The following is a 24,262-nucleotide window of genomic DNA, read 5'->3' on the forward strand; positions in this document are numbered from 1 at the left end:
CATTTGCAAAAACATCTGAACAAAAGCCAGCTCATGGAAACAAGAGCATTTTTGCACCTTTTTATATAAATAGGAAGGAGTTTATACAGCTGGTTCTTTTCTTTGCAATTCACAATATTTGTCTCTAACGCAAATTTTAAGGACCGTGATGAGATTTAAGCAATCACACGCAGACCTGGTGTCCTGGGAGAGATAACAGCGCAGCTCCATGGCAGGCTGAGAAACACAGCTGCTGACACCCTTTGTGCCCGGCACAGCCACGACCTCCCGGGGATGCAGCCCCGGTTTGGGGATGCTGCCACACTGTGACCTGGAGCGAGTCCAGGCTCGTGTGTTCCGAGCAGAGGCAGGGATTTCACACTCACAGCCTCGGGGTAAGCTAAGAATGAAGGGAGAGGAGGGAGAAAGGACAGGGGCAAGCGGGCGGTGGGATACCGGGGCCGGGCTTTGTGCGGTCCCTGCACACACCCAGTGTGACGGGCGGCTCTTTGTCACCCCGGGACACCACAGCAACCCCCGGGCCCCAGGGGTCTGCGCCCCCTTCATTCCCAAAACCTGGCAAGGGCATCACCCCGGGTGGCCGGGCAGGGGGACAGCCACGGTCCTCCACATCCAGGCTCGATTTCTGGATCCACGTGTCCCAGGAAGAGCGGTTCCAGCCACCTCCCTGCTCCCTCCTGCACAACAAACTCAGCCGGCCAGTGATGCTCAGAGCCCCGCTGGGGAGCACAGAAACCGCTCCAGCTTCCTGCTGAGTCCCTCCCGCACACCCTGCAGGAGCCAGCCCGGGCAGGCCGGAGGGATTTGGGGCCCCGGCAGGGCAGGGTGCCCGGTCAGCACCGCGGCCACGCTGGGGCTCCACTGACCACACTGGCACAGAGGTTTCATTCAGCACCCCAAGAACAGCCAAGCATCCCACAGAGGGATGTGACCACCACAGGGACCACGGGATACCCAAGGGGTGCTGAGGAGATGCTCAGAGGCAAGAAGGGTGGGACGCAGAGGATGAAAGGGATGCTGGAGAGAGCACGAGGAGATGCAGAGGATGCTCGAGGGCAGGACGGGGGATGCAGGAGATGCCTGGGATGCTCTGGGCAGGAGAGGGATGCTGGAGCAGGGCTAGAAGACAGGACAAGGGGCGCTGGGGTGGTGACAGGGGGACCTTAGGGACGTGAGGAAGACACCGAGATGCTGGAGAGCCTGGAGTAGGTCTGGGGGGATGCGAGGAGATGATGGGGGACGCCGGGGAGCTCGAAGCAGGCGGGGGGGATGCCGGGGAGGTGACGGGATGTGCCGGGAAGGTGATGAGGGATGCCGGAGAGCCAGAAGCAGATATGGGTGATGCCGGGGAGGTGATGGCAGATGCCGAGGAGTCCAGGGAAGGGCAGGAGGGATGTCGGGGGACTGACGGGGGATGCCGGGGAGCCCGGGAGAGGCGGTGGAGGGTGCCGCGGCGGGAAGGCGCTCACCTGCCAGGAACCGGAGGGGATGTCTCCGAAGCCGCCGGGGCCGGCGGAGCCGTGGCAGCCACGGGGCGGCCCGGCGCAGCGCCAGAGCAAGCCGAAACCGGCGGCGGCGCGGCCGGGAGGCAGCAGCCAGGCCGGCGAGAGGAAGGCGGCGGCACAGGCGGTCAGGAGGCCGGCGGAGAGCAGCGCCCAGAAGCAGCCGACACCGCTGCACATGGTGCGCCGGCGGGGCAGGGAGCCCGCGCCCCGCGCCGCCCCCGCGCCCGCCACCGGCACCGGCACCGACAGCATCGGCGGCGCGGGGCGGCCGGCGGGGCCGGGCGCGGGGCCGGCAGCGCTGCCCGCGCCCCTGCGCTCTCCCTGCGCGCTCTCTGCGCTCTCTCTGCGCGCTCCCTGCGCGCTCCCTGCGCGTTCCCTGCGCGCTCCCTGCGCCGCCCCCCCCGCGGGGCGCGGCTGAGGACGGGTGCGGTTGCGACACCCGCGGCGGGCGGGGGGAAGCCGGGGCGGGGGGAGCGGGGTCACCTGTGCGCACGGTTCTGGGGCGTTTCAGGCCGTTCCTCTGCCCGCTGAAGGCTGCGCAGCGGCCCCCAAAGAGTCGAGTTATTCCTGCGGTTAATTATCGGCGGTATTTTTAACCCTGCCTCCGTGGCCGCAGATGGCGATGCTGCGGCTCCGCTCCTGCAGCTCTCCCGGACGGGGACACGCGTGGGGAACGCGGGGGGATTGAAACCCTCCGTGGCAGGGAGGTCTCGCAGAGGGGTCTGCTGGCTCGGGCAGTGTTATCCTCTAATCCCGCAGGTTTCTCCAAGGTATCGTGGAGCGGCTGCCCGGGAACCTGCGCTTACTTGAGGTGTAAAAGCTGCGCCTCCCAGTGCAGATGGATTTTTATAAGAGTCATTCTAAAAACTTCATGGATGAGGTTTTATTCCTGCTAAACCTCACGGTGTCTGTGCAGCACAGATTGATGTCTTATGTTAGTGCCTCACAGCTCTTACGGGTTTTCTCGCTCTCAGGAGCTCAGCTGTTCCCCCGAGCGGTCCCACGTCCATCATAAAGAATCAGATCCTTTTTAAAATGTAGCAAAAAATATCTTTATCCTACGCTAATGTCCTCTGGCGGGTTTCGGGCACTTACTGCCGATAGCGCTGAAACAGTTAAAAACATTTGGGTGGCTTTTGGTCAAAAAAATAGCTTTTCCTTCAGATCCAGGGTGCGTTGGTTGGTGTTTTAAGCGCAGCGCTTGGAGAGGGCTCCGAGTCCCGGGAAGCCCGTGCGGATTCCGGCAGCAGAAGCCGGGGGCTTGGCACCCTCTCCTGGTGTGCGCCCGGAGTGCTGTAGCAGCGACGGCAAATCGTCCTCTCGTACAGCTGAATTCACTGGCAAAGCCTCCGGTAACACGCTGCGGCTCTGTCTGCACGCAGCGTCTTGGCTTCATTGAGGTGTGTCTGTGTCCTGCATTCAGAAATGCCGCGGGTGCTGCTCGTCCTGTGACTTCAGTAATTCCGAAAATCACACTCAGCCTTGTTTTCTTCCCCCATATTCCTGGTTTGAAGAAATACCCAACTGCTGTAATGTGCTGCATCGTTTCTTGTTCTCCTTGAGGCATCTAGAAAAGCAAAAGCTGGGGAAAAAAAGAAGAACAGAGAAACAGAATACGGTGTTAAACTAGATTATTATTTTTCAAGTATTTATGGTGCCATAGAACGGCCAAGAATTTGGGAAAAATTCTGTGGATTGGAGAAAGGTCATGTGAGGTGAGTCCCACACAGCACTGGCGATGCCATCTGAGCAGAGTGGAGGTGCCAACGAGCCCATTTGCTTTCACTAATTCAGAATAATTCCAGAGTGGCTCCAAAGCCCTGCAGAAAAGGCTCTGTTCCTGCAGGAGCAGCCTGCGGCAGGGCTGGGAAGAGCTCAGGACCTGGAGTGGGGCATTTTCTGCTTTCTCCTGCTCAGTGCTGCTTCCCAGAGCTCTGCTGTCCAGCATATCTGCAGCAGATGTCACCAACACAGCTCTTCCTGCTGGGAGTGAACCTTTTTTTTTTACCTTTTTGCCCAATTTTACATTTCAAACCTCAAGTTTTAACTCATCCACTGAGAGTCAGGCAGAGACTCTTCACCCCTTGCTTCTGCCCAGGCAAGGAGGAACAAACCTTCCTCTTTTGGGAGCTCAGTGGAAGGAGACAGGGAGGGATTGCAATGTTTCAATAAAAGCAGTTAATTTTTGCCAGGCTGGGATGTGGGAGAATTCCCCTCCTTGAAACGCTCAGCACAGGTTCCCGTTCCCAGGAGGGTTCATGGGCTGAGGTCAGCCACAGCCAAATTGGCAGGAATTTTGTCTGTGCATGCAGACACTTGTTTTCCCATTAAATAAAAAAAATAAAAAAAAATAGGAGAAAAATACAAATCTCTAATTGAAAGGTGCTGTGAGTTTCTGTACTAAGACATTTTTGACTCCTCATGTGTTTAGGACAGTATTATTTATTCCAGAGTAAGATCTCAGCTCTTAACGTCCTTTACTCATATATTTTTTGGTATTAGTATTCCCAAAGTAGTGAGAATTCTATATAAGAGAGAGAATTCCAACATCATAGGAATGAATGGACTGTCCCAAAGATGTGAGAAATGGGAATGGCCTCTAACATGTGTTACATTTGTGGTTTTGTGCTATAATTGAGCAGAGCAGTGCCCTGTGATTAATTATCCGAAGCAACAAAGTCTTGTTCTGCTTTATTACATCTGCCCAAACATGATCATTCCATTAATATATTTTCAAATATTAATGTTTACTTATTTTTTTCTAGCTGGGGCGAGGAAAAAAAAAAAATCAAGCAATTAGACAGCTTTTTCTTCTTTTTTTAAAATTTTAATTTAGGGAGGAGTCCCTCAGCTTCTCTGACATTGGCCAACCCATGTCCTGAAGTCACATGTAACTGATTGCTCAGATAATTAACCTGCCATGTTCTGTTAAAGACTCCAGCACCTGCTGTCACTCACACTTCCAGTTCAGATCCAGATCCAGGCTGAATGAGCAACTCTGGATTGGAGCTTCAGCCCCTCTGCATTCCCAAAAATGAGAGAAAATTTCAGTCCAGGGAAGGTAATTCTTCTCAAACTCTTGTCTTGCATCCTTGTTCCACCCCCATATATACCCTGAAACCCAAGAGGACCGGTGCAAAATTTTTGGCAGAAGATGTTTAATGTTCCCTGAGTCATCCCATTCTTTCCAATTTGCTCATCTTTGGAATATTTCAGTCTATTAGCAGTCTCTGAGGTTACGTGCCAATTAAATAATTCCATTCATTATGCAGAAACAACATAGAACAGTTCATTATGCTCCAGCCAGCCTCTGGGTATGTGTACAGAACTGTATCAAAGAGCACCAGTTAACAAAAATAATATCAAAAGAGAAAATGCAGTTGCTACAGGGTGTTGATCATCAGCACCATCCCGCCCAGGAGACAGCTCCATCCCAGCCCTGGAAGAGATCCCCAAATACCTTTTATACAATTTACGAGTCTTAATTACTGAGTGTTTGTAAAGAGCTTTGGAATGCTTGGATGAAAGACGGTGCAGAAACTCTCGCAATGATTATTAATTACAACATTTTGGCACGGCTCAGGCAGCGAGGGCAGGACAGTTACACGGCACAGCGGTGACACGGCATCCGTCCGGGGTGACACGGGGATGGCACCTCTGCCTCTGAGCCTCTCTTTCCTCACACACAAACCTGAATTTGTAATCACAGTCTACAAAGTGTAAAGCTTTTAGATCGTCTTCTCGGATATCGAGCTGTGCGATGGTGTCACCTGTGTGACACGGTGACAAACGTCCTTGGCAGGTGAGGGAAGAGCAGATTTGCCTCGGGATGATGATTAAGAGGATTTCTGTGGCAGGATTCGGGACTCAGACGGAAGTGACTTATCGAACATCGATCCCCAGCGGCCGGCGGTGTCCCCCCGTCCCGAGCAGGGATTTCTGGCTGGGCAGGACACGGCGGTGCCATGGAATGAAGGAGCTGCCGCATTCCTGGCCGCGGCCATGCGTGTCCTGAGACAGCGGAGACACGGCCTGCAGGGCCCTGGCACCCGCACTGCAGAGCCCTCAGACCCCGGGCGGGAGCTCGGACAGGGCCCAGGGGTGTCCGGCTGTCCATCTGTCCATCTATCTGTCCGTGCCCTTTGCTGCGGCCCCCATGGCCGAAGGGGACATTTTGGGACACGTCCTGAGGACTCTGCGGGGCACCTCGGCTCTCACGGCCCTGCCACGGCGCTCTCCCGCTGTCCCCTGCTTTCAGGACAGTGTCCGCTGCCGTCAGGGCTCTCTGTCGCTGCTGCTCACGGGACGCGCCCAAATTGCCGCACCGTCCCCAGGTCACCCGTGCCTTCAGGCACGATGGCGGCCGCCGCCTCAGGCCGCCCCCCGCCCTCATCAAAGATGGCCGCCCCATTCCCCCTCCCCCCTATTCCCCTCGGATTCCTTTCCCTCACCCAACATGGCGGCCTCTCCCGGCCCCCATTGGCCGGCGGGCGCGGCGCCGGGGCGGCCATGTTGAGTGCGGCCGCATCCCGCCGTGCCGTGCGGGCGGCGCTGCCGGAAGCGGCCGCGGGGCGGTTGTTGACAACATGGCGGCCGCGGGCGCCGCCGCGGGAGGAAGAGGCGGAGGGAGCGGCGGCGGCGGCGGGCGGGCGCAGCAGCCTCATTCATAGGACCCGGCGCGCTGCCTTCCCTCCCTCCCGCCTTCCCCCGCCCCGGCGGCCGCCTCGCCCCCTCCCCGGCGCTATGTCCTTTTTCAGGCGGAAAGGTAGGGGGGCGGTGGGCGGGCGGCCGCCGGGCTCGTCCCCCGCGCGGATGCCGGGCCCCGGCCCTGCCCCTCCGGGCATCGCCACCGGGCCCCGCGAGGACACGCGGGCCCTGAGGAGCGGCCTCCCCGCCAATGACGGTCAGTGCCGGTGCCCGGGTCCTCCCGCGGGGTTGGGGGGCCGGGGCCGGGCGGGGCTCGGCGGGCTCGGCTGCTGCCGGGGCTCTCCCGTGAGCGGCCGCGGGGTGCGGCCCCCGGGCTGCCCGCGGCTCCCGGCGGCTGCGGACGGTGACCGGGGCGAGAGGGGGCTGTAGCACCTCCCACGCTTCGTGCAGGGCTTGAGCCTCTGAGCCTTTTACAGATGATACTTTTCACAACGCTGACGTATTTTGTAAAAAATAATGATGGGCCGAGAATGTACAGCAGCGGCTGAAAATCTCAGTGAAAAGGGGATCTCATCACACTGAGCTCTCCATGCAAGCTAAAGGAGTCCGTGGCAGTTTATTCTGTAATAGATTTGTTAGGGAGCACAAGCTGGGAAATTCAGGGCTCGTGAAATATTTATAATATTCCAGCAGCACAAATGGGTGCAGTTTAAGTGTTCTCATGGAGCGCAGCGTTTTGAAGGCACTTTGTGCTCGTACTGCAGGCAGGGCCCTGCCCTCTCAACCCGCCCGGTTGTGGTTTGGGTGGATTTTGTTGCAAGTGGCACCTTTCAGAAAAGGCCCCTTGGGAAAGTTCTGTTTCCTCGTGATGCTGTAGCTCGAGCAATGCAACCACTGATTTTTCTGATGCAGCGCAGTCCTAAAGACTTTCTGGGTTACTGAACCCAAAATGCACATCCTGGGAGGCCAGAACGTGGTACCTGGGGTGATGTTGATACTCTTGGCTCACACATCCTCTGGATCTTGCTCAGCCAAAGCAGCAGCACTGAAAATGTCAGTCTTTGGGGAGGTTAGTGCAGAAGCTGTGGGAGAAATGAATCTGAACTGTTCTTATTAGCAGATCTGAAGATTCTGGAAGCCACTGAGGTCTTTGCAAGTGCTATGATCCCTTTTGAGGTGTTTATATATTAATGTTGGGCTGCAGAATAAAACTTTGACAGTGGTTATAAACTCTCCAAAATGAGCTCCGGCTGTTTCATTGAGAATTGTGGAGCTGAGGTTCCATCCTGATGTGGGATCACAGGGACAAGGTCAGCTTGGGTGGAAACTTTCTCAGGGAGAAAGCCATGAAAGGTCTGATTATCTGACAAGCGTAATTGAGGATCTGTGTTCCTTTGATTAAAGGATCTTCGGTCAGAGAGGCAAATCAGCACTAAAAGCCCAAGAGAGACGCTGTGAAGGGAGGAGAAAAGCAGCCTTTCATCTGGGCTGTGCATAAAACACCACTTTGTGTGATCTCTGTTTTTAGATTTGGCTTTTAGAGAAGATATGAACTGAAGCAGAGAGGAAAGCAGCACATTAAGGCTTAGGATAAAACACTGGCCAGGTGCAGTCCAAAATCCTACAAACACCAGTGTTCTTGGGGTGAGCTGTCGTTTAAGAGGGTATTGCAGTGGGTAAAAATTAAAACTAATTTTAAATTAAACCATAGCAAGGATCATAAAGCAACTCACCTGAAGAAAAATCAAAACCGAGGGTGAAGTGTTTTTATAGCTTGGGCCTTAAAATAAAGGTTTGACACTGTGAGGGTGGATAATGGGTTGAGAAATCAAAGTATAACAGGTGAGCTGGGCACTTGAGGGCAGGTTATGAAACTGCTGCCAGTGGAACAGCTCATCCCTGGGGATCTCTTGGGAATAACGTGCTGTCCCACAGCCTGGCTGGCCTCAGCAGGTTCTTGTTTCTTGTGCACTGTTGACACACCGTGAACGCTTTTTGAGTTTGTTCAGAGCATTTCAAGATGTGGATTAAAACTCTGGAACGTCACGTGCTGGTTTGGCACCCTTTGGAATGGGATTGGCCACTGGAAACTTCACCCTCAGTCCCCATTCTGTGGTTTCACACTGGCACCACACAGCATCCGCTTTTTGGGGGAAGTGAAAGTGAATTCATGTAGTGAAACTTCAGTCTCTAAAATTTGGACTTGTCCTGGATCAGAGCAGATTTTGTCCCTTCCTGTTACTGATGTCACTTGGTTGTGCTCAGTTGCTAGGGACAGAAGCAGCCTGTGTGGAAAGGATTGGGACACGACCCTGGAGTTTGTATTTCCAGTAGTAAGTAGGTATTTAGGGAGGAACTGAGTAGCTTGGAAAGGAGGAACAGAGGTATTTAAACTGAAAATAGGCTTATGGAGAGTTCTTGTGTGAAACCCAGGAATTACTGCCGATAGCTAGGAACTGGTTTGATGAAATATTGGAGTGATTTGGGGAAGATGAGAGTTCGTAGAGGTTGCTTGGTTCCCTCTGTGCCTCACTGTTCCTCAGCAATTTCTCTCCTGTCCTCAGCTCCAGTTATGTAAAGGCTGGTTACTCTCCCTTGCTCGCAGCTGTATTGGGCTGCAGGTCAGTGTGGAGAGAATTCACCTCTTTTACTGGGCACTTAAACCCCTCTGTCACAGAATGTGCTCACTGGCAGCTGAAATGTTCAAGCCTGAGCTGAGTTTGCAGCCCTGCAGCATCTGTGCTCACAGGGGAGGCTGGCAGGCAGAGCTGCAGCCACCAGGCCAGGGCAATTATGTAACCAGAGAGCGGAGTTCTCCTTTAAAATATTTAACATCCTTAGGTTAGAATAGGAAGGCTTTGGGTGAGTTTTTTTTTATGTGTTTTGTGATGTAAATGTGGAATTGTGCCGGGCTGTGCCTTGTGGTTACCTTAGGAAGGGCTCCACAGTCATGCTCAGGGATGACCTATTTGTAGTAATAATCCTTGCCTGGAGCAGCCTCCCTGGTAGATCCCATTCTCCAATATCACCCCTGCATTTGTTTCTCTGCCATCCTGTTCACGTGCTGCTTGGGATTCTTTATTTTTGTTTTGAACAGATCTCTTCCTTCACTTCCTTTAGGAGCTTCCTTTATAAAATAATAATATGTAAAAAAGAAATAAATTCTCAAATTGCTTTTCCATCACAACTTTTTACAGTGTTATCTCCCCATCAGTTGCTCACCCGAGGTTTGATGATGATTAAGCAGGACTATTTGTGAGAGAATTAACTGTTTGCAGGGAGTTTCCAGAGCTTTTCTGTGGTGTCCATCATATGGATGGAAGCAGCTCCATGGAGCCAGAGCCAGCCCATACCTCCTAAGTGTTGGGAGTTGTGCTGCTCTTTCTGTAACACAAGTGAGATGTTGTTTTTAGGTGATTTTTGGTTCACAGAGACACCTGCCAGTACTCTACACTTAAAACACACCTTTCCCACTCTTCCCAGTTCATGCTGTTTATCAAAGTCACCCTGAATGTAGCTTTAATCTATGGACAGCAAATAACTTTCTCCATGGAAATTTAACAGACGGTATTTCATGAAACTTAATTAATGGATGATAAGGTTTTGCTTTTGAAAAGTCTGCAGAAGAGCTTTGAAAGCCTCTGGCAGTTACAGATGTGCAATTAAAATGAGAAATAGGTTTTAACAAAATTAGGGTTTCCATCTGCCTCTGATGCTTGCTGATGTTGGGAATTCTATGCCCATTCTCAGATAAATGCCATTAGTGGCTTAAAATAGCATTAACATTTTCCTTTGTATTTTACAGTGAAATGCAAAGAACAAGAAAAGACCACAGATGTGAAAGCAATTAAAAGTAAGATGAAACTTTTGTCTGTAAATTCAGATCTCTGCCATCATCCAGCATTTTTATGTTACCCAACAGGATCATTTCCTTACTCCTGAGCACAGATCTGACCTGTGCATCAAACCCAGAACTTAATTCTGTTCCTGGGTTCCTCCTTATCTTGCTGCATCTGTAGGTACAGAGGGTTATTAAGTTATGTCAGCTGTGAGCCTTAATTCAGAGTGATCAGGCAGTCTGGTCACCTTGCACATGGTGGTTGTTCCTTAACCACAAAAAATTGCTCCTGAAGTTTCTTGCTCAGGCGCAGTGTCCTTTGGAGTTTGGAAAGTGGAGCTTCACTGTCTGATTTGCAGAAGCTGCAGATTTAACTTTGATGGGGTTTGTGAGGCTGAAGATCCAAATCTTGAAAGAGCTGTTCTGCTGCTGGTTTGTGTGGTGCAGAGGTCTTGCTGCTAAATCTCGTATGAAAGGAGAAAAGATCTTGGTGGAAAAGATTTATAAACTGTAGAAAAACAAGTTTGCTTATCCTGTCAGATTTTCTTGCAGTACTGAAAGGAGATGAGGTAAATGCCAGAATCAGATCTGTTACTTTTATACCCTCAGACAAAATCCTGTGTCTGTGCTTGGTAATGTGTTATCTGCACATCAAGAGAAAATGACAGGCTTTTTTCACCTTGGTAGTCTGTCTTTCAAATCAAATGCAGGAAACAGTGAGTTGCATCTTATTTCATAGCCACTCCTCACCTTTCAGTGCAACTACCAGTATGCTGACTCTGAAAATAAAAATAAACTTGAAAATTTATAGTATTGCACTTTGTGAGCTGCTGCAGCAGAGAGCACCTTTGCTTGACCCGTAGAGAGAGTAGAACTTTTTTTCCCTCAAATGTCCATAGTATAAAATTAAATTTAAATCTCATTGACAAAAGCCTGTAGCATTATGAGGAGTGTGGTTCTGGCTCTACACAAGTAAGCTCCACCAAATTTTCCCACTGCTGCCATCCCTTGGCCTTGGAAAAAAGGTATTTTCTCCATTACTGCTGGTATGAAATACCCAGAGGCTTTGTAAGAAGCAGCAAGTGGTGTCTTCGTGTCCAATCCTGCAACTGCACAAACACTTGGCAATAATTTAAATGTTTCCATTGCTCCTGAGGTATCTGTGGTGTGACATCTAAGTGTGAAATTGTCAACTGCTGTCATAAAATTGGGAATAAAAATAAAGTGATGCAGCATGGAAGTCATGAAGCCCAAGTTGCCTGACACCTTGATGGAACACATCCCTGGGAGGTGCTGAGATAATCAGCTCATCTGATGTGCTTTACTTTTCAGTCAGAGGTGTAAGATATCCCTGCATGACATCCTCATCTAACACAGCTTCCTCAGAGCTTTGGAATCTGCTGTGAGCATGCTTGGGGTTTTTTTCAGCTTTGTCATCAATTAACAATTAGCAGAATTTTGTGTGAGGAAGTTCTTTTTTTTTTTTTTTTTTGAGTTCCAGTAGCCACTCGTGTCCTAAAACAGCCAGAGGGGGTTAAGTGTATAACCTAGGTTTCATCAGAGGTATTTCCTTATTGATTTCTTTTCTCTTGCAACCAAGCAGAAGCAACAAAAGTATTGTTGAGAAATAGCTCTTATTAAACCTCACAGATGGCTTTGTAGTTCAGGATTTTTTAACACATTTTAGCTTTCAAAAAGGCATGGAAATGGATTGGCAGGAGCACTGGAACTAAGCTAAATTCTTGGCAGAGTATAAAGTTGTTGCAGTAGTGGTTATCAAGGAAGCAGGAAGACACAGGAATATTTCATGTATAAACTTAGACGTGGCATCTCTTGATTTGCTGCTGAATAAGGAAAACAGAGGTGGGTGGGAGTGAATTTATTCTTGCAATTACAAAACTTGTGGTCTTTAATCAGCCCCTTGACCAAAGATGACACACAGTGGTTCAGTGAGGTTTTAATGAAACTGACTTTTGCAAACTCCCTGGTGTATTTTGGGGTACTTAGAATCTGGCAATGCTTAGAAGAGTCTTGGGGTCCTTGTGCTTTAACAATTCCTGTCTTGATTCCAGCTCCAATCCCAGTACATTCCCCTCAGAGAAGCACTAGGAATCATGCCTTGCTGGAGGCTGCAGGACCAAGCCATGTGGCCATCAATGCCATCTCTGCCAACATGGACTCCTTCTCCAGCAGCCGCACAGCTGCCCTCAAGAAGCAGCCAAGTCACATGGAAGCTGCTCACTTTGGAGACTTGGGTAAGGCTATGATAATATCAACTTTTCTTTTTATTCTGTGTATTCCTGTGCACTCACCATCCCTTTGTTTTCAGGTAAATTAATAGGTAATAAAAGTGTGGCTGCTGTTACGGTAGCATCTGTGTTACCCTCAGAGGATTTTGAAGGGAGCAGACAATCCCTTTACTTTGTCATTATGTTGGAATTGCCTCTTCACAGTTGCATTACAGGACACTTTTGTACCTGTCCCCCACATGTGTGGTACGTGATGTGTTCATTCCCTTTCATTTTATGTTTTCCTTTAGGCAGATCATGTCTGAACTACCAGGCTCAAGAGACCAAATCAAGCCTTTCCAAGACTCTTGAACAAGTCCTGCAGGACAGTGTAGCCCTCCCTTACTTCATCCAGTTCATGGAGCTGCGCAGGATGGAGCACTTGGTGAAATTCTGGTTAGAGGCCGAGAGCTTCCACTCTACCACCTGGTCTCGCATCCGCGCGCACAGCCTGAACACAGTGAAGCAGAGCTCCCTGGCAGAGCCAGTGTCCCCCTCCAAACAGCAGGAATTGGCCTCCTCTCCTCCTGCTGGGTGGCTGGAGGAGAGGCTGGAGGGCTCTGGCACAGCCCAGCTGCTCCGGCCTGAGCCCGACAGAACTGCCAGCTGCCAGAACAACGTGGGGCTGCTGGGGCAGGAGAGCCACAGCACCAGTGCTCTGGCTCTGAGGAAACCAGAGACAGGGACTCACTCTCTTCCAGCTGATCAGCAAGGATCTTCCAAGCTTTCAGTATCAAATAGAAACAGCCCCTCCTCTGCACTAAAGGACTTGTCAGGAAAACTCATGAAAAGTAAGTGCTGTGTGTTCCCTTTGGTTGAAAAGGTGGGAAACGGGGAATGTTTTTGTGCTGGAGCTGCCTCAGTTCTCAGGTTCTTAGCAAGCATGATGCGATGCAAGGAAGAAAGTTTTATGTATCACTGATGTTAATTTGCTGCTGGTCAGTTTGAGCTGTGTATTGTTTGACTTGTTTAAAAATAAAAAAGCTGCTGAAGAGACTTCAAAATCATTGTGTACTCAATGAGCATAGGTTGCTTCTGTTCTTCCATGTGTAATCATAAGAAATTAAGTGAACATCGCTGTTTCCAGTTCTTCCCTCACCCATCTCATCCCACCTTAAAAGAATTGTAGAAAGTTTGGATGGTGGGGCTGAGAATTGATAATTAACCTGCCATGGAAGGTAAATATCCTGTATTACATAAAAAGACATAAGTAGTGGTTGCAAGAGACTTGTGGAGATTTATATGTGGAATGTACTGCTTTTGTTCTTGGATTTATTTGATAGAGTTCCTCCCCTTGTAACTGATTTGTTGTCATTTGGACTCCACCTCTTCAGAGGCTGCTGGAAGTAAGAATGAAATTAAAATATTTCCTTTTGGTAGTGAGCTACATGCACAGTAACATGTTTCTCTACTTTGCATCTACTCCATCCTCCCTCATTTGTGCAAGTCTGCAGGCAAAAAGGAAACACTTCTTTCTTCATATTGGTTCCTTTTGTTTGCCCAACTGTTTCCTCATGTTGCATCCCTTTCTCTTCCTGTTTGTCTTTCTCATGTAGTTATTTATCATGTGCCTCCACAATACATAACCTCAGCCCCAAAGTCACTTAAACAAGGAAAATTATGTTTTAGTCATCAAAGCAGTGCTGCTTTCTGATGTCTAAAAAGAATTTGAAAACACAGGGTCCTTATTGAGAAATTGGAAAAGAATTTGAGTGTAATTTTTTTCTCTCTTCCAGAGCAGAGTCACAAGTCTCAAAAGATGATGTGTAAAGAACACAATTTGTTTGAGGCATCTCATTTTAAGATGCTTTTTTCCCTACTAATTCCCATATAATGCAAATTATTTTTCTGTGATGAGAGTTAAAAACTGGGAATTTACTTGCCTGAAAGGTGTTGCTTCTGGGACTGTGGTGTGCAGCTGAGGAAGTGGGTTCTGCCTTGTGTGGTGGTAGGGAAAATTTGGAGGTATGTTGTTTTATTCCATCTTAGTCCATGCTGGGTTTGTTGTGACCTTGCTGGAGATCCTACAGTCCCTGCAGCTGGTCAGGAGCAGAATATGAATATCCTGCAGTGGAAACATCACTGAGAATTAGACACCTGCTTTTCTGAAAAGAAAACATTTGTTTCTCACTGATACCAAGGAATTCCAAGTTTGATTCTGTATTTCTTCCCTGCAGGTATAGAACGGGATGCAGTTAGTACTTTTACCAAATATATTTCTCCAGATGCTGCTAAACCAATCCCTATTACAGAAGCAATGAGAAATGACATAGTTGGTAAGAATGAATAACTGCTTCCTGATTTTAGAGCTGCTCTGTCCCAATAAAAATGTGTCTCTAATTTGTCACACACTTGTATTTGTCTTTACTTTGATGAATTTTAAAAGCAGCTGTAAAAAGATAGGAGATTAAAAGTATCACTGGATCTGACCTTCAGCAGTGCTGTGAATATCCTCATAAAAACTTTCAGAGATTTTGTTGAAATTAGGGAAAGAATTCTTGGTCGTTATGTAGGGGATCCAGATATGAGTCTCAATCAAATACTTTAGCCATATTATTATTTGGCCAGCTTTGGAAGCTCTTTGCTCGGTCAGAACCAGCTGATTCTGGTGGATTTGAACTGCAATTTTTCATTAACTAGTCCTTGCTCACGTCTTTCAGCTCCATCAGCCAAATCCATGTGAAAATTAACCTGGTCTTTCTTTGCAGCAAAGATCTGTGGGGAGGATGGCCAAGTGGATCCAAACTGCTTTGTTACTGCACAGTCCATAGTGTTCAGTGCAATGGAACAAGAGTAAGTTGATACAGTGGTTTGGGTTCTTGTGTCTCTTGTCCTAAAGGTTCTGTTAAAAATGTTTATGGAGTCATAATCATATCAGCAATTTTCTGTGCTGTCTTCTGTATTTGAAATTGCTCAGATCCCCTTCTCCAAAACATTCTTGCTGAACTTGGCTGTTCACACTGTTGTGTTCTTTATCTCTTGTGCCATTTACAAACCTGCCCTGTTTCCTGCTTTTTTTACTTTTATCCAACCAAAAGTATCAGAGTTCTGGGCAAGACCTAATTGGTTCTGAGGGTGCCTTGGGTGCTGCTGGCCCTGATAGCTGATTGTCCCTGTCTTTGTGCAGGCACTTTAGTGAGTTTCTGCGAAGTCACCATTTCTGTAAATACCAGATCGAGGTGCTGACCAGTGGGACTGTGTATCTGGCTGACATTCTGTTCTGTGAGTCAGCCCTGTTCTACTTCTCTGAGGTGAGTATCAACGTTTGGGTTTGCTTTTAGATCCCTTTCTAGCAGATGACAAAAAAATCTGTTCATTCCTTGATGGCTTTAGGTGGGATATTGGGAAGCAATTTTTCCCTGTGAGGGTGGGGAGGCTCTGGCACAGGGTGCCCAGAGCAGCTGTGGCTGTCCCTGGATCCCTGGAAGTGTCCAAGGCCAGGTTGGATGAGGCTTGGAGCAACCTTGGATATAGTGGAAGGTGTCCCTGCCCATGGCAGGGTGTGGGACTGGATCATTTTTAAGGTCCCATTCCACCCAGACAATTGTGTAATTCTATGATCCTAAGTATAATAGAAACCCAAAGTGTATTTTTACTGAGAGAAAATGCACTGGACTTTTTCCTGTCCCTGTGTAGAACTAATTCAAATGTTCAAACTTATCCATTGTGTTGTGGAATGAATATTTTTAATTTCCTCTCCAGTTAGTGAGTGCTTCTCAGAGTCTCTTTGCTTTGTAGAAGTTTTGACACTGTCTTCTTGATCTTCACATTGTAGTGACTGTAAAAGCTTCAAATGTTATTACAGATGACAAATCATAACCAGTGCTATGTGGAGAGGGCACCTTTAGTGATGTGATAGGTTAAATAAAAGATTTCACAATTTCAAGCTTCTGCACCTTTAAGGAATCAGCTCTTGACATACTTGTCCTGATAGCCTGACAAGCTGATGTAGTTTGAAACTGCAGAGACAATGTGCTGAGCTCAGTGTAAGCTAAATGTAGCATGAAAATGGTGTTTCCTGTCCTAGGACAGACATAGTTTTTTGGAAACTAAGTGTGAAAATAAGTACAGAAAAAAAATGTCAGAAGTTCTCTTTTTTTTTTCTTTTTTTTTTTTTTTTTCCTTCCAAGCAAGCAAAATCTGTCTGAAATAGAAATTCAAAATATTGTGTCTTAGTGACAATTTTGCATCACTAACATATGGCGCATGTTTCTTGTTCTAAATGGGAAGAAAGAAGTTAAAAATTATTAAAAGTTTCTTGCTAAAACTTCTTTAATCTCTTCTTTTTCTGATTTCCCTTCCAGTACATGGAGAAGGAAGATGCAGTTAATGTATTGCAGTTCTGGTTGGCAGCAGATAATTTCCAATCTCAGCTTGCTGCCAAAAAAGGCCAGTACGATGGGCAAGAAGCACAGAACGATGCCATGATTTTGTATGACAAGTGAGAGAGTTCAACAATCTTTTGTTTCTTTATTTGTGGTTTTGTGTTGTGCTGTGCAAAAGGAACTTCTCTGCACTCTTGTGCTCTGCTGAGGTGCATTTTGTCAGGGTGGCTTTTGATGTGTTTGCACACGTGAACTTTTCAAATTTTTTGATATACATGGGGAGAAATCCTTACAAGGATTCCATTCTTAAACATAATTCAGGATTTTCAGGACTTGGTTGCTTGAGTTTGTTTGGTAGGGAAATATCAAAGCTGATTGGTTGATGTGTAAAAATGGAAGGGGTTTAAGCCTAATAGCACTGCAGAAAAACCTTGATGTTCAGGTACTGTTAAAAGTAGGCTGTAGAAACAGTTCTCACATGCAATAAAAGCCAACTAGTGCTTGTTCTTAGTATTGTGAAATATTTTCTTTTTTTAAGGGGGCAATCAGATCCTTTTTAATATCAGACTGTCAGGAGATGAACTTTGTTCCTGTGCTTTGTGCTTCACTTTAGCAATAAGACAGCTGGGAGACAGACAGCACAACTGCTTCCAGGATGTGTTTGTTCTTAAGCTTAAGTGTGAGGTTCTAACCTCACTGAGTTATTAGCCAAGGAGGAAATAATGATTAGAGAGGAAGCAGATGCTTCTCTCAAGAGTTTCATCAGTTATTCCTCCAAACTTTAACTCCATTTGCAAGGATGTGAGCAGAAGAGGCAATGCTGCTTTGGAGTTCTGGGTGTTTCCTGCTCCATTCCTGTCTTCCATTCTCTGTTTTTGATCTGTGTTTCAGGGCAGGGCTCTCAGGACCATTTCTGGGGGGATTGGGGAGGGATGTCTCACCTGTAGTCGGTGGGGACCAGGTGTGTGCAGGTTTTTGCAGTGTCTGGGGGACAGGTGGGCACTGAGCACCTTCAGAGGTTTGCAAATCCTGTTTGTGTTGTTTCCGTGCCCTGCCCCAGGTACTTCTCCCTGCAGGCCACACATCCTCTGGGGTTTGATGACTCTGTGAGGCTGGAGATTGAATCCAACATCTGCAGGGAGGGGGGGCCTCTCCCCAGCTGCTTCACCACTCCCTTAAGGCAGGCGTGGACAACCATGGAGACGGTGAGATCCTCCTTCAGAGTGGGGTTCACACTTAGTGAAGGTGATGTGGAGATTCCTGATTTGTCCCGTTCCTTTACTGACTTCCTGTTTAGCTGGGTAATAGAACAGCTTCAGGAAAATCTGCCAGACTCTTTTCCCCAGCCCGATTTGAAGATACCACCCACTGGCTGCTGTTAATGCTCTGTGAAATGTTTGTCTCGGGTGATTATTGCAGTTTAATGGAAGTAACAGAATTTCCTCCCATGTGAATTGCTATCAACAGCTTACTTTATATCTTCAGAAAATTTTCCTTCCTCTTTGTAGGAGTTGTTTGCAAGTCTGATAGAAGTGCTGTGGTTAATAATGTAACTCTGGGATACCCAGATACCAGAAATGAATGATTTGATTCAGAAGCTGCAGAGAATTGTGAACAGTGAAACAGAATAATTGTAAAGCCATTTGGGCTGTCAAGCTTAACTTTCTAGAGGGGAAAAAGAACCCTGAACTTCAGTTCCAGTTACTGGGGGATTTGATTAATAGGCAGTTGGGTTTGTTTGTTTTACAGTAGGATTAAAATTTAAAACAAGGCAGTTGCTAATCCACAGTAATTCCATGCATGGATGCTTTCACTTGTGTTCCATCTACACAAGGACTGAGATGTTTGTGTGCTCTTCTCTAACTATGCAGACCAGCCTTGATTAAAGATGACTTTCTGTCTCTCAGGTTTTCCTACCTGGTTTCTTGTCCAGCAACCTTTACTACAAATACTTGAATGACCTCATCCATTCAGTACGAGGAGATGAATTCCCAGGAGGGAACATTGCACTGAGTATTCATGGCCCTGGCAGCTCTCCTGACAGTGATTCCATAGGGAGCATGGATGGCTCTGCCTCCCAGGTACCAATTTGGGTTTTCTGTGTCAATATCCAAGCTTTTACCCTGTAAGGAAGCACCATTCCACTTTCATTTAAAACCTGTGTTGTGTTAGGATGTGTTTAATCTACCTGCAGCTCAGTTCTGTCAGAAGTGTCTCTGATATTTGTTGTACCCAAAGCCTTGTGCTGCTGTTACTTCTTTACATCAGTGGATGTCTTTATTGAGGTGCTACTATTACTGAAGACTTTCTCATGATGCCATAATATCTAAGAATGCTTGTTATTAGAAATAATATTATTTTGTCAATACCATTGTTAGAGCTCCAGGTGAAAATTGACACTTGTGAATATGCTATCAAATTTAAATATAAACATATGAGCTTTGTGTGCTCAGTTCTTTTAAAGTGCCAGATCTTCTGTCCTGAAATGAGTAAACTCATTTCCAGGGCTGAAGGCATCAATCTGGTTGAACACAGGACAGCTTGGAAACTGCAAGCCCAGCTGAGAGCAGAAGAGTCAAGCAAGAGCTGCTTTTATTGAACTCTGTAGGGCTACCCTGAGCTTCAAATCCAATATCCACATCATTGTTAGTCATGTCCTGGCTTTCCAGCCACTTGGAAGCTGTATTACCTGCTTGTACTATTTTTAAAACTCCTAATTTGCAGGGAGGGAATATTCCTTCCCTAGTTGTGAAGTGGGGAATAAAATCTATGTTCTTGAAGCCTCCTGCTGCTTGATCCTCTGAGCAGGAGGAACTGCTGGTAATTGGCTGGGCAATTTAGGAAATGAGGGGCTGCTTTCTGTGGTGTGCATTCCTGCTTGTCTGAATAGGAGAATCTCTGCATATTTTTGCATAAAGAGCAGCAGGAAAGGAGCTGCCATGGTGTTCCTGTTCCGTGCTGAGGTGGTAATGGATCACTGTGTGTTGTGCCCTCCCTGCTGTTGCTCTGATGTTTCTTTGGCTTTTTTTTTCATCATCTTATATAAATACTCCAGGCCAGAAAATAAATGTTTGTTCTCTGTGCATGGGGGAGGCATCTATGTTTGGGAATTGCTTACCAAGAGCAGGAGAGGGATGCTCCAGACTCACAACAAATGATTTCCAAGCACACAGTAATCTGTGGAGCTGATAATGATCAGAGAGCAGCGTGTGCTGACCTGGGCTTTGTGTCTTGGGCTCTGTCCACAGAACTTTATCATCCTCTGCTAAAAACAATGTCCTATGAGTTGGGAATTCGAGGCTTTGTAGACACACTAATTCTTTTATACTCTTGCTTAGAGAAAGTTTTGTTAAGAAGCTGGTAGTTGTCTGCATTGGGCACTAATACTTAGAATTTTTATTTGTAGTCCAATGTCAAAAAGGCTAATGTTAAAATCCTGAAAAATTTTGATGAAGCAATAATTGTAGATGCTGCAAGTCTGGATCCAGAGTCTTTGTATCAACGAACATATGCAGGGTAAGGTTCATTTCAGTGTACTGTTTCCTTTCTGGTTACATGTTTCACCTCTGTTTCATTTTTGCTGTGTCCTCCTGCATGGAGAGTAGGCCTAAATGCAAGATCTTAGTCCATGTCTTAATATTTGACACTAAATTTATTTCAATAGTGTGATTTAACACCCAATGAATGTTTCTTTGACCAAAATGGCAGCCAGGAAAATATTTCTAATTGGTTTTTCTCTTCCTCTTAGTTATTGTTCCTATTTGATTCCAAAATATAGCCAAGTATATAGCCAAATACAGCTTTCCATAATGCCAGAATTCTTTTGATCACCCACATGGTTCTTCACTCCTCTCCTCAGGAAGATGACGTTTGGAAGAGTCAGTGACCTGGGGCAGTTCATCAGAGAATCTGAACCAGAGCCTGATGTCAAAAAATCAAAAGGTTTGCTTTGCTCTTTCTCTCCATTTCTGTAAACATCTGTTCTCTTCCCTGCTGGAATTAAGAAAGGCAAAGTGTTTGACTCTTTCCAGATCTGTTTTAAGCCAAATAGAGATGCTGTGGGGGATTGGCCTATACTGAGGAAAAACCCATCTCTGGCCCAGTTTCCTTTCCAAATTCTGCTTTTCTGGTCCAGCTGGACTCTGTGGAGCACGAGCAGCCTGTGGGAGTTGGAGCTCGATGGAACCTGGCAGGGATGGAAGCATCAGCAGCCGAGCTGGTGATCAAAGCTTTGGTCTTGAGATGAAAAAGAACTGCAGCTCTCCACACGCTTCCCACCCAGGCTGGAACCTGCTGCTGGTGCTGCTTTTCAGCTCTGGGAAAGGCTCAGTGTTCACATGGCTCCAGGCAGTCCCTTCTTTCCTGCCACTCCTCCATGTCCTGAATGCCAGCAGAGCAAACCCTTCAGAAGGATGACAGGAATCAGCCTTGTACTTCACTTTGCTGACATACTTTGCTTGCTGTTTTTATCTCAACCAGGGTCCATGTTTTCACAAGCAATGAAGAAATGGGTTCAAGGAAATACAGATGAGGTGTGTCCCCTTTCATGTTCTTCTTGTAACTTTACACTTCAGAGAAATAAAGTATTGATATTCTTAATCCTGGCTGTTATGTCTGAGTATCTTTTTGCTGCACCAAGAACAGGGAGACTCTGTGTGCTAAATATAATTTGACTGCATGTATGTGTGAAACTAGTTTGCTCTTCTCCAGTACTTGCTGGTTGAACTAATTAATTGTGTGCTTACAGTCAGGTTTTTCTTACTGTGGTTGTATATACCTGTAAGTAGGGGTGTAAGAAATGCTGTTTGATTTTTTTATGGTGAAGTGACCACTTCACATGGATTCCAGGCTGCATTTTTCCCCCTCTGAGTGGCTTGGACAAATCCCCAGGAGATAAATCTCAAATCTCCACTAACTCTCTTGGAAACTACATCAAGCCTTAAGTACAATTATTGAAGTTAACACTACTTGGAAGCAAGGTGCATTTCCATTGAGGGAGGATATGTTTATACAGGTTATGGAGTTGTGAAGTTCACCTTGATTCCAAGGCTGTGCTGAGAGCACTGTATTTTTCTTTTAAGAACCTGAAGCTATCTATGTTTTGGGCTTTGTTTTTCAGGCTCAAGAAGAGATGGCTTGGAGGATAGCAAAGATGATTGTCAACGATGTCATGCAGCAGGCGCAGTGTGAGCAGCCTTTGGAGAAGGTCACCAAGGTAGGGGGGTGGACAGGCTGCTGTCTTCATCTGGCTCCAGCCAGGCTGTGGGAGGAGCAGAGCTCTCACTTGCCTTCCTCCTGTGGCTGAAACCCACGCTGGTAAATTTTCAAACCAGCAGAGCATGAGAGGAAGAAACAAAGGTTGGAAGTGTTTCAGCCTACGTGTGATGTAGGAATTTCTTAACAGATGCTTATGGTGGTTCTCCTGTGCAAGTGTTAAACTTAGAGTCTACAAACTGCCTAATTAGTTAAAAGGGTGATCTGTGCTGCAGGATGAAGTGTAATTCCTTACTTGAGCTCACACTTCTGTGTCCTCTTAGTCAGTAGTGGTATTTCTGCTTGAAGTGTCAGTAAAACTCAACAGCTGTGAATTTGTCTCAGTGGGTGCTCTCATTTATGCAGTTCTGTCTCCAGACTTCAAAAAGACACAGTAACCCTGTCCATAGGTTTGGTTAGTGGCTGTGTTGTTATACAGCCCATGTGCTCTCTGTCTAAAAAACACCCATTCTGAGGTAGCAGTTGGATTTTGTGAAATATTGGTGACAGCAGGTTACCAAATTAATGTCTGGTACTTCTGACTTTCAGGCATGTGAGTTTCTAAAAATTAACTAGAATTATGTTCACTTCTTGAAGGTAAACATGTACCAAAGCCCAGTTATTTGATCCAAATGGTGGATCCATAGATTCACTGTGTGTTTTCTTTCTAATAGAGCAGTAACATTTAAGTGACTTGTATAACGATTTCACTTAATAGCTTGTCTGCAAATGATACAACTCCAGTCTGCCTGGATGAAAAGGTCACTCAGCACAGTATTTAGAAGTCTCAAATGGCTGCAGATGCTCTGGATTCAATTAAGCAAGTAATCAAAAGGTTGAGTGTATTTGGATTAGGTTTTGGGATTTTTTCTCCCCCAAACTCAAACAAACCTAGCTTCAATGTTTTTAAACATGAAACGTCTTTCTATTGAGCAATTATCTTGCATGTTTTAGTGTAAAATGAACTATTTTTCCCTTTTCCAGCTATGATTTTAGAAACTCCAGGACAGAAAATCTGGTTTCCCACTTTGAGAATGAGTGAACTTTCTCTATTGGTGGATTCTTTAACACAGCCAATAAAAACAAAGCACTGTTACTCCAACCACTGGAATCTCCCTCATTTCTAAGGAAGAATGAAAAAGAAGCAATCCTGGACCTCCACTGCAGAGAGTGAAGAAACACTTTTCCCTGGAGCATGTGGCATTCACAGTAACGATGGTTCTGAAATGAAGATGCAGTTTACAAGAAACTGTGATCAACTTCACAAGTACTTGACCTGTCTCAAAAAAAGACTTCTAAGCAAAATATCTGGAATGGGACACAGAGGCCACAACAAAGGGGAAGGTTGTGGTGTAGTTTCTAGTTCTACTGCTTGTAGTTTTTAAACACAGAATTGGAAGGGCTGTGAGGCAAATCCATTGGCAGTGAATGACCTGGAAAGTTCTAAGTTTCATTTTCCATTACTTGAAATAGATGAGTATTCACCTGTAAGATAAATGTATTTTACTTCATAACTGCATTAACTTTAAAGGCAGTGTAGAAGGGTCAGGAACTCCTCCTTGTTGAGCTCCTACACCTGCACACACACACCCACACACCTCTCCTGCTTCTACCACAGAGCAGATCCAAGGCTGGTCCTGCAGCCCCTCTGCTCCCACCTTCTGAGCAGGTTGGACCCTGCAGGCTGCTCCACTTCCTGTCCTCACCATCCCACGAGCAATGAAAAAAGGAATTGCTGCCATTCTCCATCGCTTGTTGTCCTCCACCCAGCGTAGTATCTAATTCCAGATGTTTGGTTTACAAAGAAAAACAATTTTTAACGCCCTTTGGCCTTCTTCCTGACACTGTCAACACTTACCATGTTACACAGCACCTCTCTTTTTTTTCCCCAGCAAATTGATTTTGCAGGGTAACAGAAGTACTCAGTGTCTCACCATTATGTTACTGCTGCATTTTTAGTATATGACACTTTTATTTGGGGTCTTTTTTTCTTTTTTTACTCTAATGATTGCTTTTTTCCTCAAACTCGTGCGAAGAAATCACTATGTGAAGAACTCAAATCATTTCCAATGTTCAGAATATCTTGATTGACTAGAAAGTGTCATTCTGTTGCAATATTTGATTGTATAGAGACACACTGTATTGTTATGAAAAAGCAAAAAGGCTGTGTATAGGTTTTTGGTACTATGTACCACCTCTTATTTCTCTCATACCCAAGCATTCATGTACTTAAAACATACTATATTTAATTGTGTTTTGATTTAAAATATATAAGTATTAAAATTTGTGTTGATTTTTCTGTTTTCACGGGGTTTGAAGTTACGTGGGATGTTTTTTATGTGAGTTTTAGGGGTAATTTTGTCCACATTTCTTAATGGATTATGTTAATGGCAGTGTGGTAAATTA

General features: G+C 46.4%; 2 protein-coding genes and 1 long non-coding RNA gene across 5 annotated transcripts in view; 1 reads left to right on the plus strand and 2 right to left on the minus strand.

The window, feature by feature from the left end:
• Positions 1–1,797, minus strand: part of LHFPL7 (LHFPL tetraspan subfamily member 7) — a 58,357-nt gene extending 56,560 nt beyond the window's left edge. The window contains exon 1 of the mRNA XM_023939537.2: positions 1,470–1,797. Coding sequence (XP_023795305.2) covers positions 1,470–1,757 — 288 coding nt within the window. The 5' untranslated portion in view covers positions 1,758–1,797. The remainder of the gene's footprint in view (positions 1–1,469) is intronic.
• A 1,330-nt stretch (positions 1,798–3,127) lies between these two features.
• Positions 3,128–24,139, plus strand: AKAP10 (A-kinase anchoring protein 10). Of its 3 annotated transcripts, none has more exons than XM_086859663.1 (15): positions 3,128–6,408; positions 9,958–10,005; positions 12,063–12,245; positions 12,530–13,069; positions 14,456–14,554; positions 14,987–15,071; positions 15,406–15,529; positions 16,583–16,719; positions 17,664–17,808; positions 18,511–18,684; positions 20,010–20,119; positions 20,463–20,545; positions 21,083–21,135; positions 21,723–21,818; positions 22,841–24,139. In XM_086859663.1, exons 1-15 carry the CDS (start codon positions 5,508–5,510, stop codon positions 22,844–22,846), a joined length of 2,784 nt encoding a protein of 927 aa, XP_086715789.1. In that variant the 5' UTR covers positions 3,128–5,507; the 3' UTR covers positions 22,847–24,139. The 3 variants fall into 3 exon arrangements, with proteins under 3 accessions (XP_086715789.1, XP_086715790.1, XP_086715791.1); XM_086859664.1 differs by having other exon boundaries at positions 3,128–6,270; XM_086859665.1 differs by lacking the exon at positions 9,958–10,005 and having other exon boundaries at positions 6,292–6,408.
• Positions 9,209–24,262, minus strand: part of LOC147649630 (uncharacterized) — a 28,824-nt gene continuing 13,770 nt past the window's right edge. Inside the window, exons 4-6 of the long non-coding RNA XR_015278548.1 lie at positions 14,162–14,343; positions 9,375–9,536; positions 9,209–9,279 (exon numbers count right to left, since the gene is read on the minus strand). This is a non-coding gene — a long non-coding RNA (uncharacterized LOC147649630). The remainder of the gene's footprint in view (positions 9,280–9,374; positions 9,537–14,161; positions 14,344–24,262) is intronic.

Source organism: Cyanistes caeruleus, chromosome 21 (genome assembly GCF_971803275.1).
Source record: "Cyanistes caeruleus chromosome 21, bCyaCae1.hap1.1, whole genome shotgun sequence".
Lineage (NCBI taxonomy): Eukaryota > Metazoa > Chordata > Aves > Passeriformes > Paridae > Cyanistes > Cyanistes caeruleus.

What these genes read in the sequence shown, in the direction of transcription:
- AKAP10 (XM_086859663.1), top strand. Translation starts at nt 5,508, where the DNA reads ATGCGTGTCCTGAGACAGCGGAGACACGGCCTGCAGGGCCCTGGCACC. An exon ending in CGGCCTCCCCGCCAATGACG is followed by an intron (nt 6,409 to 9,957) that starts GTCAGTGCCGGT and finishes TGTATTTTACAG; the next exon opens with TGAAATGCAAAGAACAAGAA. An exon ending in GTCAGGAAAACTCATGAAAA is followed by an intron (nt 13,070 to 14,455) that starts GTAAGTGCTGTG and finishes TCTTCCCTGCAG; the next exon opens with GTATAGAACGGGATGCAGTT.